The 16,998-nt window shown below is 41.4% G+C and overlaps 1 protein-coding gene across 1 annotated transcript in view; it reads left to right on the top strand.

Annotated features, from left to right (window-relative positions):
- The window catches only part of usp31 (ubiquitin specific peptidase 31), a 300,296-nt gene that overhangs the window by 220,605 nt on the left and 62,693 nt on the right, over positions 1-16,998 (top strand). The window contains exons 8-9 of the mRNA XM_076266583.1: positions 1,913-2,024; positions 3,261-3,355. Of these exons, the coding sequence (XP_076122698.1) occupies positions 1,913-2,024; positions 3,261-3,355 (207 nt within the window). The remainder of the gene's footprint in view (positions 1-1,912; positions 2,025-3,260; positions 3,356-16,998) is intronic.

The following is a 16,998-nucleotide window of genomic DNA, read 5'->3' as shown; positions in this document are numbered from 1 at the left end:
GAGAGTGTTGGTGATATGCAGGCCCAGGAACTTGAAGCTGTGAACACGCTCCACCACAGCCCCTTTAATTACCAGGGGCTGTGGGGGGGTAGCCTTCTTCCGGAAATCAACAACTAGTTCCTTAGTCTTATCTGTGTTTAGGACAAGGCAGTTTTCCTCCCCATAGGCCAGTATTTTATCCACCTCCTGTCTGTACTGCGTTTCATCACCTCCCCTAATAAGCCCTAAAATGGATGTGTCGTCTGCAAATTTGTAGACTTGGCAGAGTTTATGTGAAGATAGACAGTCATGGGTGTATAGTGTAAACAGTCTTGGGCTGAGGCAGCAGCCCTGAGGGGTCCCAGTGCTGATGGTCAGTGCTGTTGATACCCTGTTCCCCACTCGAACCACCTGTGATCTTTCTGTTAGGAAGTCAAGTATCCAACTGCAGGTGGGTGAGGGCAATCCAAGGTCTACCAGTTTAGCCACTAGCTTGGTGGGCTGAACAGTATTGAAAGCTGAGCTGTAGTCCAGGAACAACATACGGACATATGTGTTGGGGTTGTCAACGTGCTCCAGGGCTGAGTGCAGGGCTAGGGCCACTTTATCGTCCACTGATCTGTTTTTCCTGTAAGCGAATTGGAGGGGGTCAGTGGTTACGGGAATGATAGTGTCCATGGCCTTCAGCACCAGTTTCTCCAGACACTTCATGGCAACTGAAGTGAGTGCTACTGGACGAAAATCATTCATACAGGTTGTGTGTGACTTCTTCGGAACCGGTATGATTGTGGATCTTTTGAAGAGCAGCGGGACAACAGCCTGAGCCAGCGAGGTGTTAAAGATATCAGTGTACACATCAGCCAGCTCTGCTGCACAGGCTTTCAGCACTCTTGCTGAAACTCCATCCGGCCCTGCTGCCTTGCGGGGGTTGACCTGCTGAGGAGATCTTAGAACTTCTGCCCGTGTTACCTGGAGGCTACTCTCCCCCAGGCCTGCTGGAGGTAATGCTGGTATGATGTTCTGCTGGTGAGTGTCAAACCGGGCATAAAAGGCATTGAGCTTATCTGGTAGGGTGGTGTCTGAAGTGCTGGCTGTGTGTTTGTTCCCCTTGTAGTTTGTAACAGCCTGGATGCCCTGCCACATCCTGCGGGAGTCATTGCCTGTGTAACAGTTCTCCAGTTTTACTGCGTGTGACTTCTTAGCCGCTCTGATTGATTTGAGCAGGGAGTATCGAGCCATCCTGTACTGATGTTCATTTCCAGACAGGAAAGCCACGTTCCGTTCCTTGATCTTGACTCGAATGTCTTGGTTAAACCATGGCTTCTGATTTGGATATACTCGATACCTCCTGGAGGGCACACAAATAGATGTACACCAGCTAATGTAACAGCTCACAGTTTCTGTATACTCATGAATGTTATCTGAGGCTATCCCGAACACATCCATGTTTATCCGGAACACATCCATGTTATGTTATGTGTTGAATCTTCACCTAAATAAAGTTAGGGTTTAACAGTCAAAATGTATGTTTTTCCGTGGAATTTGTTCACAATATGGAAGTGTAGACTGTATACTGTCGAATGATGTGAAAACGTGAAATTCGACATTTTAACCCGTACGTTTGTTTATCGTGGATTTTCTCAAAATAGCACCGTGCGCAAAGCGACTGATTTCGCCTTTCAGGGTCACATTTTTGCTTTGATCTCGACATGTGTTTTGGTTAATTGACCTGCTGAATTATCCAGTCATGACCAACTTTTGATATCTTTACAGATTTCCATTGAATTTTTTTTTTTTTTATGAAAACATGCATCTTAATGAGGTTATAACATAATATAATTTGGCCGATTAGAAATAGGTGTTCATTTACCCGTAAATAGAATAGGTTTTATATATATATATATATATATATATTTTTTTTTTTTTTTTACAGGTTTGGTCTTCCTTTTGTGCTGTACATGGACCGAACTGTGACCTGGGATGTCTTACAGAGGGAAATCCTGGAAAAGATGCGACACCTTCTCAGGCCAGGAGTGTACATCCAGGTACAAATGGGCAACACAGACATATTAGTGACTGTTATTACAGTGCATGAAAATGCACTGTACTGTTCTTCCTAGGCTTCTTCTTATTATTGTTCCGCTTACCAATTTTTCCGTACGCAATTTCACTTGAACCATTTAACTTAGAAACTTCGTTCAAACTTCATAACATAGGTCTTCAAATGGTCCAGGTTGCAGTTCCTCTGTCCACAACTGTTTCAAAATAAAAGTCCTCACTACAATAATTCCCTATTAAAGAATTTAACCATTTAAACTATCCACCTATTTAACTGTTTAGCCATTCCAACTATATTAAACCACCACCTACCTAGCAACCAACATAGCAACCACCTCAAGTACCCTAGCAACAGCCTAGCAACCATGTCAAATACCCTAGCAACAGCATATCAACCACTTCCACAGTTACAACCTAGCAACCAATGAGATTAACCTTGCAACCAGCATAGCAACCACCATAGCAACCACCACAACTAAGTTAGCAACAGCCTAGCAACTACCTCAATTACACTAGCAACAACATATTAACCACTTCCATGATGACAACCTAGCAACCAGATTACCCTAGCAACCAGAATAGCCCTAATGATTAGCCCTAATGATTACCCTAGCAACCAAAATAGCAACCACCATAACTACCCTAGCAACAGCATAGCAACCACCTCAAGTACTCTAGCAACAGCATAGCAACCACCTCAAGTACTCTAGCAACAGCCTAGCAACCATTTCCACAGTTACAGCCTAGCAACCAATACAGCACCAATAATGAGATTAACCTAGCAACCAGCATAGCAACCACCACAAATCACCTAGCAACAGCCTAGCAACCAACATAACTACCCTAGCAACAGCCTAGCAACCACCTCAAGTACCCTAGCAACAGCCTAGCAACCTAGCTAAGTAAGTAACATGGTTAGCATTGTTAGCATGGTTAGCATAACTGCTAGAAAACATTAGCTAAGTTAGCTGAGTAACATGGTTAGCATAGTTAACATTATTATTATTATAGTTAGCATAACTACTATTAAACATAAGCTAAGCTAGCTAAGTAACATGGTTAGCATAGTTAACATAACTACTTGCAAACATTAGCTAAGTTATCTGTTTTAACACTATCTTACATCATGTTTTGCATTTTAATGCCCTGGTAATTCCTTGGAATTGCATTTCTAGTTTAATTTTGCTGTTGTTTTTTAATGAGTAACAAACTGTTTTTGTCAGGTTGGACCCTTCAGCTTGCGAGTTGTAGGTGTGGTGGGCATCACCTATTTGTTACCGCAGGAGGAGCAGCCTTTGTGCCATCCTACTGTAGAGAGGTCTGTTGTTTTACATTTTACATTATGATTATTTTATGTAATAATATACAAATAGATCATTAGTAGTATTAATAGTTGTAGTGGTGATAGTAGTGAACGTTTGCGGTTTGTCTCTTCAGATGACACATCCATTCCGGGTTCCCACCTGGAAAAATCATGGAATAGTAAAATACCATTTTCCAGGCCTGGAGAAATCATGAAATTCAGTAAATTTATTAAAAGTTTTGGAAAAGTCCTGAAATTTAATTTGTCACTCTAGGGACGTTGTTAGTATGCACATCAAGTCACAGAAGAGCGGTACAATCAAAAAAACAATACCGTGACATAACACTGACAATAAAATGACTACTGTCCCGTTGCAGTGATGTCTATAGCAATGAAGTGCTTTAAGAGGTTAGAACTATATTTAAGCTAAATTTGCTCCTCATATTGCATATTGCATATCGTTCTAATAGATCCACAGACGATGCTATCAACTTCATACTGCACACTGCACTTACCTTGACAACAGGGGAGGGAACTTTGTGCGTATGGTGTGTATAGATATCAGCTCTGCATTTAATACAATCCAACCTATTACTATGGACCATTCAAAAGATGAATATTTTGTATTTTCATTTGAATTATTGAATTTGAGCAATTGTATTGAAAACCCCAATTTGAATGGTATATTTGGAAATTGAATTAGATAGATATAATTAGATAGAACCGAATGTATTTCAGTCTAGTGAGAATCAACATCTATTGGCTGAGTAAGAGCAAACGAGTGCACATCACTGAGATTTATACTAATTTATAATAATAATATTAATAGATAGATAGATAGATATACTTTAATTATCCCACAGGGAAATTCAGTTGTTTCAGCAGCCTTAAGAACATACAGCAAGCACACACACACACACACATATAGTCCACATACATAAACAAGAAATTACTTTCACCCACAAGACATAGCATATGATAGCTGTCAAGGTACCATACACATCCAAGTACCAAAGTGTAACTGCCTAATAAGACATAAATCAAGACAATTGCCTCCATATTAGATATAAAAGATTAAAAGATAACTTGTCTCTCTCTACTCAAAGGAGAGTCGTTGTAAAGTGCTATTGCTGTGGGTAAGAAGGTTTTCTTATATCTGTCCTTGCTGCAACTTTATTTGTATAGCACCTTTTATACACAGAATGCAGCTCAAAGTGCTTTATATTTGGAACATTTAACGCAATAATAGATAAGAAAATAATAATAATAATAACAACACAATAATAGAGAAGAATATAATAATAATAATAATAATAATAATACTAATAATAATAATAATAATACGTTTTTGAGGCTAACACAGCAAGTTGTTGCGGTAGTATGTAGGCTTTGCTAACACATTCTTAGGCCCCGTTGATGTGGACTCTAAGCGGTTAGCCTTAGTATTTGTTGTGATTATATGAATTTATATCCAGACGTTTAACACTCAGAGGTCCCGGGCCTGTCAGACACTTTAAGGCAGTCTGCTACATCTTGACAAGTATTTCATCTAACTAAAAACATCTATGCAAAAGTGACACATATGGTTACAATATTCTGGAAAACCTCAACAAATAATACGAGAGTAAAGTGAATATAATTAAATTAGTTCAGTGTAAATAGTTCAGTAAAATTCAGTGTAAACATAACTTGACAAAAAAATATTATATCAGAGGTCTTCAAACCTTGTTAAAAAAAACACACTATAAATATATCTGGGCAAGACTTTTGAAGTCTGAACCTTGTAAACAAAGGTGTTGGCTACATAAAAGTAAGAAGAGTACGGAGCCCTCCGGGTGACATGGGGAAAAAAAACATGGGTTAAAAAAAAAAAAAATAATAATAAAAAAAAAAAGTAATGGGGAAAAAAACATGAAGAAGAAAAAAAAACGATGCACTTTTGCGGGATCTCATTGCGGGATCTCGCAAAGTTTTGCGGGATCTCGCAAAGTTTTCACCGCTCTACAGTAATTTGAAAGGGATTACAGAACCAGTTTTGGCCACAATCTTACATACGGTTCCTTTAACACTTACTTAACATATAAGAATATAGAATAAAAAACATAAAATAATACAAAGCGGAATAGTAAGAATGGAATGAAGAGCAGTAAAATATGACTATGACTATGTATAAGTATAATTACAGTACATTTGTAATTATGTGGCAGTTTGCAGTTTGTGGCAGTGCAATTGTCCGGGGGGGGGGGGGGGGGGGGTGTCGACGACCATGTCCCTGTCAAGGTTGCCATGGTCGTCGACACCTCAACAGGCACAGGCAAGATACAATATACAATTAAGAGAGAGGGTAGGAATTAGGGCTGGGCGATATGGCTGAAAACTGTATCACAATATAAGTATTTCATATCAGTCAATATCGATAATTATTGATTTTTTTAATCTATTTCAGATAAGGACCAGAAGGGGGAAAAAAGTTCAATTTAAACACTTTTATTTTAACCTTCCTCTGATTTTAATCACCTCAGTTATCAATCAAAGCAAACAGGGAAAAGAAATAGCAACACAATCATGAAAAACACTCAAATACATGTGCACATAAGTCTGAATGAAAAGCAGCACTGGAAGCCTGGAAATATTGTAAACAAAGTAGCTTAATTTGCCAGTTTATCATAGTCTACTAGCTTAATTTGCCAGTTTATCATAGTCTACTGGTTATGAATGAATACTTTTTCCAGCTACTTTCCTTTGCATCGGGATTGAAATTATTAGAATTTAGCAGCAACAGTTAATGCAACAGTTTTGAACAAATTCGTGCAGCGTGCTTATGATGCTAACCGGATTTAATAGCAATTTAGCCAGTCGTCTTGCACGATTGTGAATGTTTGGATTACATGTGCATGAGGAGGGATGCGCCTGTTGAGAGGGGGAGAGAGAGAGAGAGAGAGAATGCACGAGGCAAGGACTCATTGAGAGTCTGTGTTGAGGTAGGCCTACTTCTATCGCCTACTCTGGTAGAGTTGCACATACTAGCTACAATGCAAGATATATTTAGCCTATTTATTTATGGACTCGTAAGGCGGGAGGTGTGTGTTCCTTTAATTATCGAATATTCTATCGAATGTAATTTTATTGATATCGATGTCTATTGCGATACATATCGCTATCGTTTTATCGCCCAGCCCTAGTAGGAATAGTGCAATATCAGAATAGACTAAGATTTAAGATTTAAATATAAATATAGTGCAAGGCAGTTCAGTGCAATGTTAATGTATTAAATATAGCTGCAAGCAGCAATGGAGGGGCCAAGCAGAATAGGCCAGAGTAGCCACGGCGACAAGATAGAACTCAGCAGACATCCGCGATCAACACTTTCAACTAGTGTAACATCAAAACATAACTGACTTTGTAGGGCTGAAACAGGGCTGAGTATTGCTGCTGCCTCCGCCAGCCAGCCCCCCCCCCCCACCTAATCACCCCTGCCCATCCCACCCCGTCCCGCCCTGCCTTTGCACGCACGCTTTAGAATGAACTGGATGGAACATGTTGTCATTAGTTTCACATCAAAAAATAAAAAATCGATAAAACACATCAACAAAACGCAATCAAGACAGGCCAAAACACATTTTTGGCAATTGCAGCGCCCCCTAGAGGTCAAAGGTCACAACATTTTTTAAGATTCCTCCTGATGGGGTCCTTAATAGGTGTACCAAGCTTGGCTTTGATACATGCAAGGATTGCTGAGATATGAGCTCACTTCATGTTTGGTGGAATTTCGATTGGCTGTTACAGCCGAATGCTTCTGTCAATTGTTCCAGAAAGCAATGCACTGATAAGGCATGGTCTGAAGATGGTCTCTGCCAATTCTGGTGAGGATCCGTTGAAATTTGTGACCTGCGAAAACTTGTACGTGTTTTTGATTAAATCCAATATGGCGGCCGAATCAATTACGATGACATCACAAGCTGGCTTGGGTCAGCCTAAGGACCTCCAACAGTTACCAGACACCACTAGTGCGTTTCAATTCTAAGTACAACAGCAGCTACAGGCCAAAAAGCATGTTTCTTAATTACAGCGCCCCCTAGAGGTCAAAGGTCACCAGATTTCTTGTGCGTCCCCCTGATTGGGTCCTGAGTCCATGCACCAAGTTTGGCTTTGATACATGCAAGGGTTGCTGAGATATGAGCTCACTTCCTGTTTGGCGGCTTTGCCGCAAATTTCGATTGGCTGTTACGGACGATCGGTTTTAGTTCCGAAGATGAAAAGGAGTATCTTTGTGCAGCTTGGTCTGAAGATCATGTATGTCAGGTTTGGTGTCGATCGGACAAAATTTGTGACCTGTGAAGACTTTTTAGTGTTTTTGATGAAATCCAAAATGGCGGAAAATCAGTCATGGCGGAAATTGACGTCATAGGGTGCGTTGAACTCGGCTTGGTCCAAGGATTCCAACGATACCTCATTTTTGACGATCGGGTCAGTGGGTCAAACGTTACGTGCGTGAATGCATGTCCAACTTTAGCATGTTGGTGGCGCTACAGCGCTAGAGGTGCCGACATGAAACTTGATGAAATGAATCATGGGACTGTCCCCAATCAGTGTGCCAAATTCCACAACTTTTTACAAGACGGTTCTATGGGCTGCCATTGTCTTCCATGGCGGAAGAAGGTATAATAATAAATATAGCTGCAAGCAGCAATGAGGGGGCCAAGCAGTTGAGCAGGAGTTGTCATGGCAACCCAATGTTGCTACATTATACACACACCCAATTAACCCCCCCTGTCCCACACACACACATATACACAGATAAACTTCTTCCCCCACACACCCCAATAACCCCCCACACATATGCATACCTCAAACATCACCAAATTTATTGTGCGTAGTCAGGTTGTAGTCACAAGTCCACATACCAAGTTTGGTGTCGATACAAGAAAGTGTTGATAATTGTAGCACCCCTAGTGGTCAAAGCTCACTAAATATATTGTGCGTCTTCAGGATGTGTTCCCGAGTCCATGTACCAAGTTTGGTGTCGATACGATAAAGTTTTTCTAATTATAGCGCCCCTAGTGGTCAAAGGTCACTAAATGTATTGTCCTTATTCAGGATGTGGTCCCGAGTCCAGGTACCAAGTTTGGTGTCGATACGAGAAAGTGTTGCAAATTATAGCACCCCTAGTGGTCAAACGTTGCTAAAATTATTGTCTGTCCTCAGGATGAGGTCCCAAGTCCATATACTAAGTTTGGTTTCAATATGTGAAAGCATTGCTGAAATATGAGCCCACTTCTTGTGATTATAGCGCCACCTATAGGTCAAAAGTCATCAAATTTATTGAGCCTCCTCCTAATTGGGTCCTGAGACCCTGTACTGAGTTTGGTGTTGATACGCAAAAGCCTTGCTGAGATCACTTCACTTCCTGTTTGGCGGCTTCGCCGCCAAACTTGATTGGTCAAGACGGGCGATGGGTTTTGAATATGGGTCCAAAAAGCAATGCGTTTGTGAGTCATGGTCTGAAGATCATCTGAACCAAGTTTCATGAAAATCGGATGAACTTTGTGACCTTTGATGCCTTTTAAGTGATTTTGATTAAATCCAATATGGCGGCCAGATCAATTATGTTGACATCACAAAATCACATCTGTCAGCCTTAGGACCTCCCAGAGACATCACTAGTATATTAACATTAACATTAACAGACACCAATAGTAAGTTTTAATTCCAAACACATCACCCGTTACAGGCCAAAATGTAATTTTGCTTATTATAGCGCCACCTATAGGTCAAAAGTCATCAAATTTATTGAGCCTTCTCCTTATTGGGTCCTGACCCCATGTACTGAGTTTGGTTTTGATACGTTAAAGCTTTACTGAGATATTACTTCGCTTCCTGTTTGGCGGCTTCGCCGCCAAACTTGATTGGTCGTCTCAGGCAACCGGTTTTGAATATGTCTCCAAAAAGCAATGCGTTTATGAGTCATGGTCTGACGATCATCTGCGTCAAGTTTCGTGAAAATCGGAGAAACTTTCTGACCTTTGATGCCTTTTAAGTGTTTTTGATGACATCCAATATGGCGGTCGAATAAATTATGTTGACGTCACATGTTGGCATGTTTCGGCCTAAGGACCTCTCAAGGTATTAACAGATATCACTAATATGCTTTAATTCTAAACACATGACCCGTTACAGGCTAAAACATAATTTTGCTAATTATAGCGCCACCTATAGGTCAAAAGTCATCAAATTTATTGAGCCTCCTCCTAATTGGGTACTGAGACCCTGTACTGAGTTTGGTGTTGATACGCGAAAGCCTTGCTGAGATATCACTTCACTTCCTGTTTGGCGGCTTCGCCGCCAAACTTGATTGGTCGTCACAGGCAACCGGTTTTGAATATGTCTCCAAAAAGCAATGCGTTTATGAGTCATGGTCTGACGATCATCTGCGTCAAGTTTCGTGAAAATCGGACAAACTTTGCGAACTTTGATGCCTTTTAAGTGTTTTTGATGAAATACAATATGGCGGAAGATCCAACATGGCGGAAATTGACGTCATGGGGTGCGTTGAGTTCGGCCTCATCCAAGACTTCCAAAGATATTGCGATATTCAAAATCGGGCATACGGTTCAAAAGTTAATTGCATGGATGCAATGTCAACTTTGACCCATTGGTGGCGCTAGACTCTCTGTGGTTCAGGCATAAAACTTGCTCAAATTAATTTTTATACTGTCCCGAATCAATGTGCCAAATTTCACAACTTTTTACTGTACGGTTCTATGGGCTGCCATAGACTTCAATGGCAGCGGAAAGATGTGTAATAATAATAATAATAAGAAAAGGTAGAATCACTATGGGTTGCCGCGCAGCTTCGCTGCTTGGCCCCCAAATATAGCTGCAAGCAGCAATGTGGGGGCCAAGCAGTTGAGCAGGAGTTGTCATGGCAACCCAATGTTGCTACATTATACACACACCCAATTAACCACCCGTCCCACACACACACATATACACAGATAAACTTCCTCTCCCACACACCCCAATAACCCCCCACACATATGCATACCTCTAACATCACTAAATGTATTGTGCATAGTCAGGTTGTATTCACGAGTCCACATACCAAGTTTGGTGTCGATACGAGAAAGTGTTGATAATTATAGCACCCCTAGTGGTCAAAAGTCACCAAATTTATTGTGCGTCCTCAGGTTGTAGTCACGAGTCCATATACCAAGTTTGGTGTTGATACGAGAAAGTGTTGCAAATTATAGCACCCCTAGTGGTCAAAGGTTGCTAAAATTATTGTCTGTCCTCAGGATGAGGTCCCAAGTCCATATACTAAGTTTGGTTTCAATATGTGAAAGCATTGCTGAAATATGAGCCCACTTCATGTGATTATAGCGCCACCTATAGGTCAAAAGTCATCAAATGTATTGAGCCCCCTCCTAATTGGGTCCTGAGGCCCTCTACTGAGTTTGGTGTTGATACGCAAAAGCCTTGCTGAGATCACTTCATTTCCTGTTTGGCGGCTTTGCCGCCAAACGTGATTGGTCGTCACAGGCAAGCGGTTTGGAATATGTCTCCAAAAAGCAATGCGTTTATTAGTCATGGTCTGACGATCATCTGCGTCAAGTTTCGTGAAAATCGGACAAACTTTATGACCTTTGATGCCTTTTAAGTGTTTTTGATGAAATCAAATATGGCGGTCGAATCAATTATGTTGACGTCACATGTTGGCATGTGTCGGCCTAAGGACCTCTCAAGGTATTAACAGATATCACTAATATGCTTTAATTCCAAACACATGACCCGTTACAGGCTAAAACGTAATTTTGCTAATTATAGCGCCACCTATAGGTCAAAAGTCATCAAATTTATTTAGCCTCCTCCTAATTGGGTACTGAGACCCTGTACTGAGTTTGGTGTTGATACGCGAAAGCCTTGCTGAGATTACTTCACTTCCTGTTTGGCGGCTTCGCCGCCAAACTTGATTGGTCACCACGGGCGACGGGTTTTGAATATGGCTCCAAAAAGCAATGCATTTATGAGTCATGGTCTGAAGATCATCTGCATCAAGTTTCGTGAAAATCGGACAAACTTTGCGAACTTTGATGCCTTTTAGGTGTTTTTGATTAAATCCAATATGGCAGCCTGATCAATTACGTTTACCTCATAAATTCACATCTGCGTTGAGTTCGGTCTCATCCAAGGATTCCAAATATACCTTAATGTTCAAAATGTGGTGTACGGTAAGTGCATAGATGTAATACAAAATTTTAAACCTTGGTGGCGCTAGAGCACTCAAAGTGCAGACTTGAAACTTTGATAAATTAAAGATATGACTGAACCGAATCAATGTGCCGAATATCCCAACTTTTTACTGTATGGTTCAATGGCAACTTAATGTTTCGTTATAATAATAATAATAAGAATACGTAGAATCACTATGGGTTGCCTCGCAGCTTCGCTGCTTGGCCCCCAAATATAGCTGCAAGCAGCAATGTGGGGGCCAAGCAGTTGAGCAGGAGTTCATGGCAACCCAATGTTGTTACATTATACACACACACAATTAACCCCCCATCCCACACACAGAAATATACACAGATAAACCTCCTCTCGCACACACTCCAATAGTCCCACACACATACGCATGCCTCAAACATCACAAAATGTATTATGCTTCCTCAGGTTGTAGTCACAAGTCCACATACCAAGTTTGGTGTCAATACGAGAAAGTGTTGATAATTATAGTGACTAGTGGTCAAATGTCACTAAATATATTGAGCGTCTCCAGGATGTGTTCCCGAGTCCATGTACCAAGTTTGGTGTTGATACGAGAAAGTTTTGCTAATTATAGCGCCCCTAGTGGTCAAAGGTCATTAAATGTATTGTCCTTATTCAGGATGTGGTCCCGAGTCCAGGTACCAAGTTTGGTGTCGAAACGAGAAAGTGTTGCAAATTATAGCACCCCTAGTGGTCAAAGGTCGCTAAAATTATTGTATGTCCTCAGGATGTGGTCCCGAGTCAATGAGCCAAGTTTGGTTTCGATACGTGAAAGCATTGCAGAAATATGAGCCCACTTCCTGTGATTATAGCGCCACATAGTGGTCAAAATTTACCACATTTCTTGAGTGTCCTCCTGATTGAGTCCTGAACCTATATACCTAGTTTGGTTTTGATATGTGAAAGCATTGCTGAGATATCACTTCACTTCCTGTTTGGCGGCTTCGCCGCCAAACTTGATTGGTTGTCACGGGCAACAGGTTTTGAATATTGTTCCAGAAAGCAATGCATTTATGAGTCATGGTATGAAGATCATCTACGTCAAGTTTCGTGAAAATCAGACAAACTTTGTAACCTTTGATGCCTTTTAAGTGTTTTTGATGACGTCCAATATGGCGGTTGGATCAATTACGTTGACGTCACATGTTGGCATGTGTCGGCCTAAGGACCTGTCAAGGTATTAATAGATATCACTAATATGTTTTAATTCCAAACACATGACCCGTTACAGGTTAAAACGTAATTTTGCTAATTATAGCGCCACCTATAGGTCAAAAGTAATCAAATATATTGAGCCTCCTCCTAACTGGGTCCTGAGACTATGTACTGAGATTGGTGTTGATACACGAAAGCCTTGCTGAGATATCACTCCACTTCCTGTTTGGCGGCTTCGCCGCCAAACGTGATTGGTCGTCACAGGCAACCGGTTTTGAATATGTCTCCAAAAAGCAATGCGTTTATGAGTCATGGTCTGACGATCATCTGCGTCAAGTTTCGTGAAAATCGGAGAAACTTTGTGACCTTTGATGCCTTTTAAGTGTTTTTGATGACATCCAATATGGCGGTTGGATCATTTATGTTGACGTCACATGTTGGCATGTGGCGGCCTAAGGACCTCTCAAGGTATTAACAGATATCACTAATATGCTTTAATTCCAAACACATGACCCGTTACAGGCTAAAACGTAATTTTGGTAATTATAGCGCCACCTATAGGTCAAAAGTCACCAAATTTATTGAGCCTCCTCCTAATTGGGTCCTGAGACCCTATACTGAGTTTGGTGTTGATACACGAAAGCCTTGCTGAGATCACTTCACTTCCTGTTTGGCGGCTTTGCCGCCAAACTTGATTGGTTGTGACGGGCGACGGGTTTTGAATATGGCTCCTAAAAGCAATGCATTTATGAGTCATGGTCTGAAGATCATCTGCGTCAAGTTTCGTGAAAATCGGACAAACGTTGCCAACTTTGATGCCTTTTAGGTGTTTTTGATTAAATCCAATATGGCAGCCTGATCAATTACGTTTACCCCATAAATTGACATCTGCGTTGAGTTCGGTCTCATCCAAGGATTCCAAATATACCTTAATGTTCAAAATGTGGTGTACCATTCAAACGTTATGTGCATAGATGTAATAAAAAATTTGAAATGTTGGTGGCGCTAGAACACTCAAAGTGCAGACTTGAAACTTTGATAAATTAAAGATATGACTGAACCGAATCAATGTGCCGAATATCCCATCTTTTTACTGTATGGTTTAATGGCAAATTAGCGTTTCGTTATAATAATAATAATAAGAAGAATACGTAGAATCACTATGGGTTGCCTCGCAGCTTCGCTGCTTGGCCCCCAATAAATATAGCTGCAAGCAGCAATGTGGGGGCCAAGCAGTTGAGCAGGAGTTGTCATGGCAACCCAATGTTGCTACATTATACACACACCCAATTAACCACCCGTCCCACACACACACATATACACAGATAAACTTCCTCTCCCACACACCCCAATAACCCCCCACACATATGCATACCTCAAACATCACTAAATGTATTGTGCATAGTCAGGTTGTAGTCACGAGTCCACATACCAAGTTTGGTGTCGATACGAGAAAGTGTTGATAATTATAGCACCCCTAGTGGTCAAAAGTCACCAAATTTATTGTGCGTCCTCAGGTTGTAGTCACGAGTCCATATACCAAGTTTGGTGTTGATACGAGAAAGTGTTGCAAATTATAGCACCCCTAGTGGTCAAAGGTTGCTAAAATTATTGTCTGTCCTCAGGATGAGGTCCCAAGTCCATATACTAAGTTTGGTTTCAATATGTGAAAGTATTGCTGAAATATGAGCCCACTTCTTGTGATTATAGCGCCACCTATAGGTCAAAAGTCATCAAATTTATTGAGCCTCCTCCTAATTGGGTCCTGAGACCCTGTACTGAGTTTGGTGTTGATACGCGAAAGCCTTGCTGAGATCACTTCACTTCCTGTTTGGCGGCTTCGCCGCCAAACTTGATTGGTCAAGACGGGCGATGGGTTTTGAATATGGGTCCAAAAAGCAATGCGTTTGTGAGTCATGGTCTGAAGATCATCTGAACCAAGTTTCATGAAAATCGGATGAACTTTGTGACCTTTGATGCCTTTTAAGTGATTTTGATTAAATCCAATATGGCGGCCAGATCAATTATGTTGACATCACAAAATCACATCTGTCAGCCTTAGGACCTCCCAGAGACATCACTAGTATATTAACATTAACATTAACAGACACCAATAGTAAGTTTTAATTCCAAACACATCACCCGTTACAGGCCAAAATGTAATTTTGCTTATTATAGCGCCACCTATAGGTCAAAAGTCATCAAATTTATTGAGCCTTCTCCTTATTGGGTCCTGACCCCATGTACTGAGTTTGGTTTTGATACGTTAAAGCTTTACTGAGATATTACTTCACTTCCTGTTTGGCGGCTTCGCCGCCAAACTTGATTGGTCGTCAGAGGCAACCGGTTTTGAATATGTCTCCAAAAAGCAATGCTTATATGAGTCATGGTCTGACGATCATCTGCGTCAAGTTTCATGAAAATCGGAGAAACTTTGTGACCTTTGATGCCTTTTAAATGTTTTTGGTGAAATCCAATATGGCGGTCGAATCAATTATGTTGACGTCACATGTTGGCATATGTCGGCATAAGGACCTCTCAAGGTATTAACAGATATCACTAATATGCTTTAATTCCAAACACATGACCCGTTACAAGCCAAAACGTAATTTTGCTAATTATAGCGCCACCTATAGGTCAAAAGTCATCAAATTTATTGAGCCTCCTCCTAATTGGGTCCTGAGACCCTATGCTGAGTTTGGTGTTGATACGCGAAAGCCTTGCTGAGATCACTTCACTTCCTGTTTGGCGGCTTCGCCGCCAAACTTGATTGGTCGTGACGGGCGACGGGTTTTGAATATGGCTCCTAAAAGCAATGCATTTATGAGTCATGGTCTGAAGATCATCTGCGTCAAGTTTCGTGAAAATCGGGGGGGGAAGAAGCTGTCTTTGTGTCGGCTGGTTTTGGTGAACAGTGCCCTGTGTCGCCTACCAGAGGGAAGAAGGTTGAACAGTTTGTGACCAGGTTGTAAGGGGTCTGCAGAGATTAGAGACTTCCCCTAAAGTCCACTGTCATCTCCACAGTTTTCTTGAGGTTAAGCTCCAGGTGGTTCTGACTGCACCATTCCACCTCCTGTCTGTCAGCAGACTTATCACCATCCTGGATCAAACCAATGACAGTGATGTCATCTGCAAACTTCAGGAGTTTTACAGATGGGGTCTTTGAGGTGCAGTCATTAGTGTAGAGGGAAAAGAGCAGCAGGGAGAGGACATACACCTGTGGGGCGCCAGTACTGATGGACCGGGTTTTGGATGAGATGTTCCCCAGTCTGACATGCTGCTGCCTGTCATTCAGGAAGCTGATGATCCACTGACAGGTGGTACCAGGCACTGAGAACTGGGTGAGCTTCTGATGTAGGAGTTCAGGCATAATGGTGTTGAATGCCGAGCTGAAGTCCACAAACAGGATCCTGGCATACATCCCTGGGGAGTTGAGGAAGTGCAGGATGAATTGCAGTCCCATATTGACAGCATCATCCGCCGACCTGTTTGCCCTGTAGGTCCAGCAGGGGTCCTTTTATGTCCTTCAGATGTCTCAACACCAGTCTTTCAAAGGATTTCATAACCACAGATGTCAGGGTGAAGGGCCTGTAGTCATTTAAAATGTAAAATGTATTTATACGTAAATTTTGTCCTATGTTACTTTTCAAGAAAATGCTCTGTGACCCTGTCATACCAACTAATCGTCTTTTCCAGTGACTTGACCAGTGTCCTCTCAATGGCCAGCAGAGCTAGGCTGCTGAAACGGCCTTCGCCCATTGTGTTAAGGGTGTAGGACTTGAGCTGCTTTAACTCTTTTCCCCATGGAATGCCTTATAGAACTACCCTTTTAGAACATTCCAAGGCTACCCATGGAGTATTATTGAATAAAACAATTAAAACTCGCCAGGTGATTACAAATGAATGCTACACTCCATCAACTTACCTGAAACATATCATGTTATACATTTTATTATATTATGATATACTTCCTGTCAGGGCTTGAAAACGAAATTATTTTTCAAACGTTCCGTTCCGAACGGTTCAGGTAGGCCTATGTTTAACGTTTTCGTTCTTGCATGCGTTCCGCCACCAACATATCGGTCCTGAACCGGTTCGGAACGCAAAATATCGTTCGTTCTTAAAGTTCCTGCAGTGTTTGGCGGGCCTATCGAGTCTATTTTTGTGGACTTTACCTTAGAATAGACGTACTCATTATTTCCCCTTGATTTAGCCTATACCGTAGCTATGCCCAAAATAAT

This window comes from Alosa pseudoharengus, unplaced genomic scaffold (genome assembly GCF_046254945.1).
Source record: "Alosa pseudoharengus isolate Yale_2024_CS ecotype anadromous, Long Island Sound unplaced genomic scaffold, YU_APseudo_1.1 YU_APseudo_1.1_scf_4, whole genome shotgun sequence".
Classification (NCBI taxonomy): domain Eukaryota; kingdom Metazoa; phylum Chordata; class Actinopteri; order Clupeiformes; family Clupeidae; genus Alosa; species Alosa pseudoharengus.
This window is presented reverse-complemented; position numbering and strand designations above follow the sequence as displayed.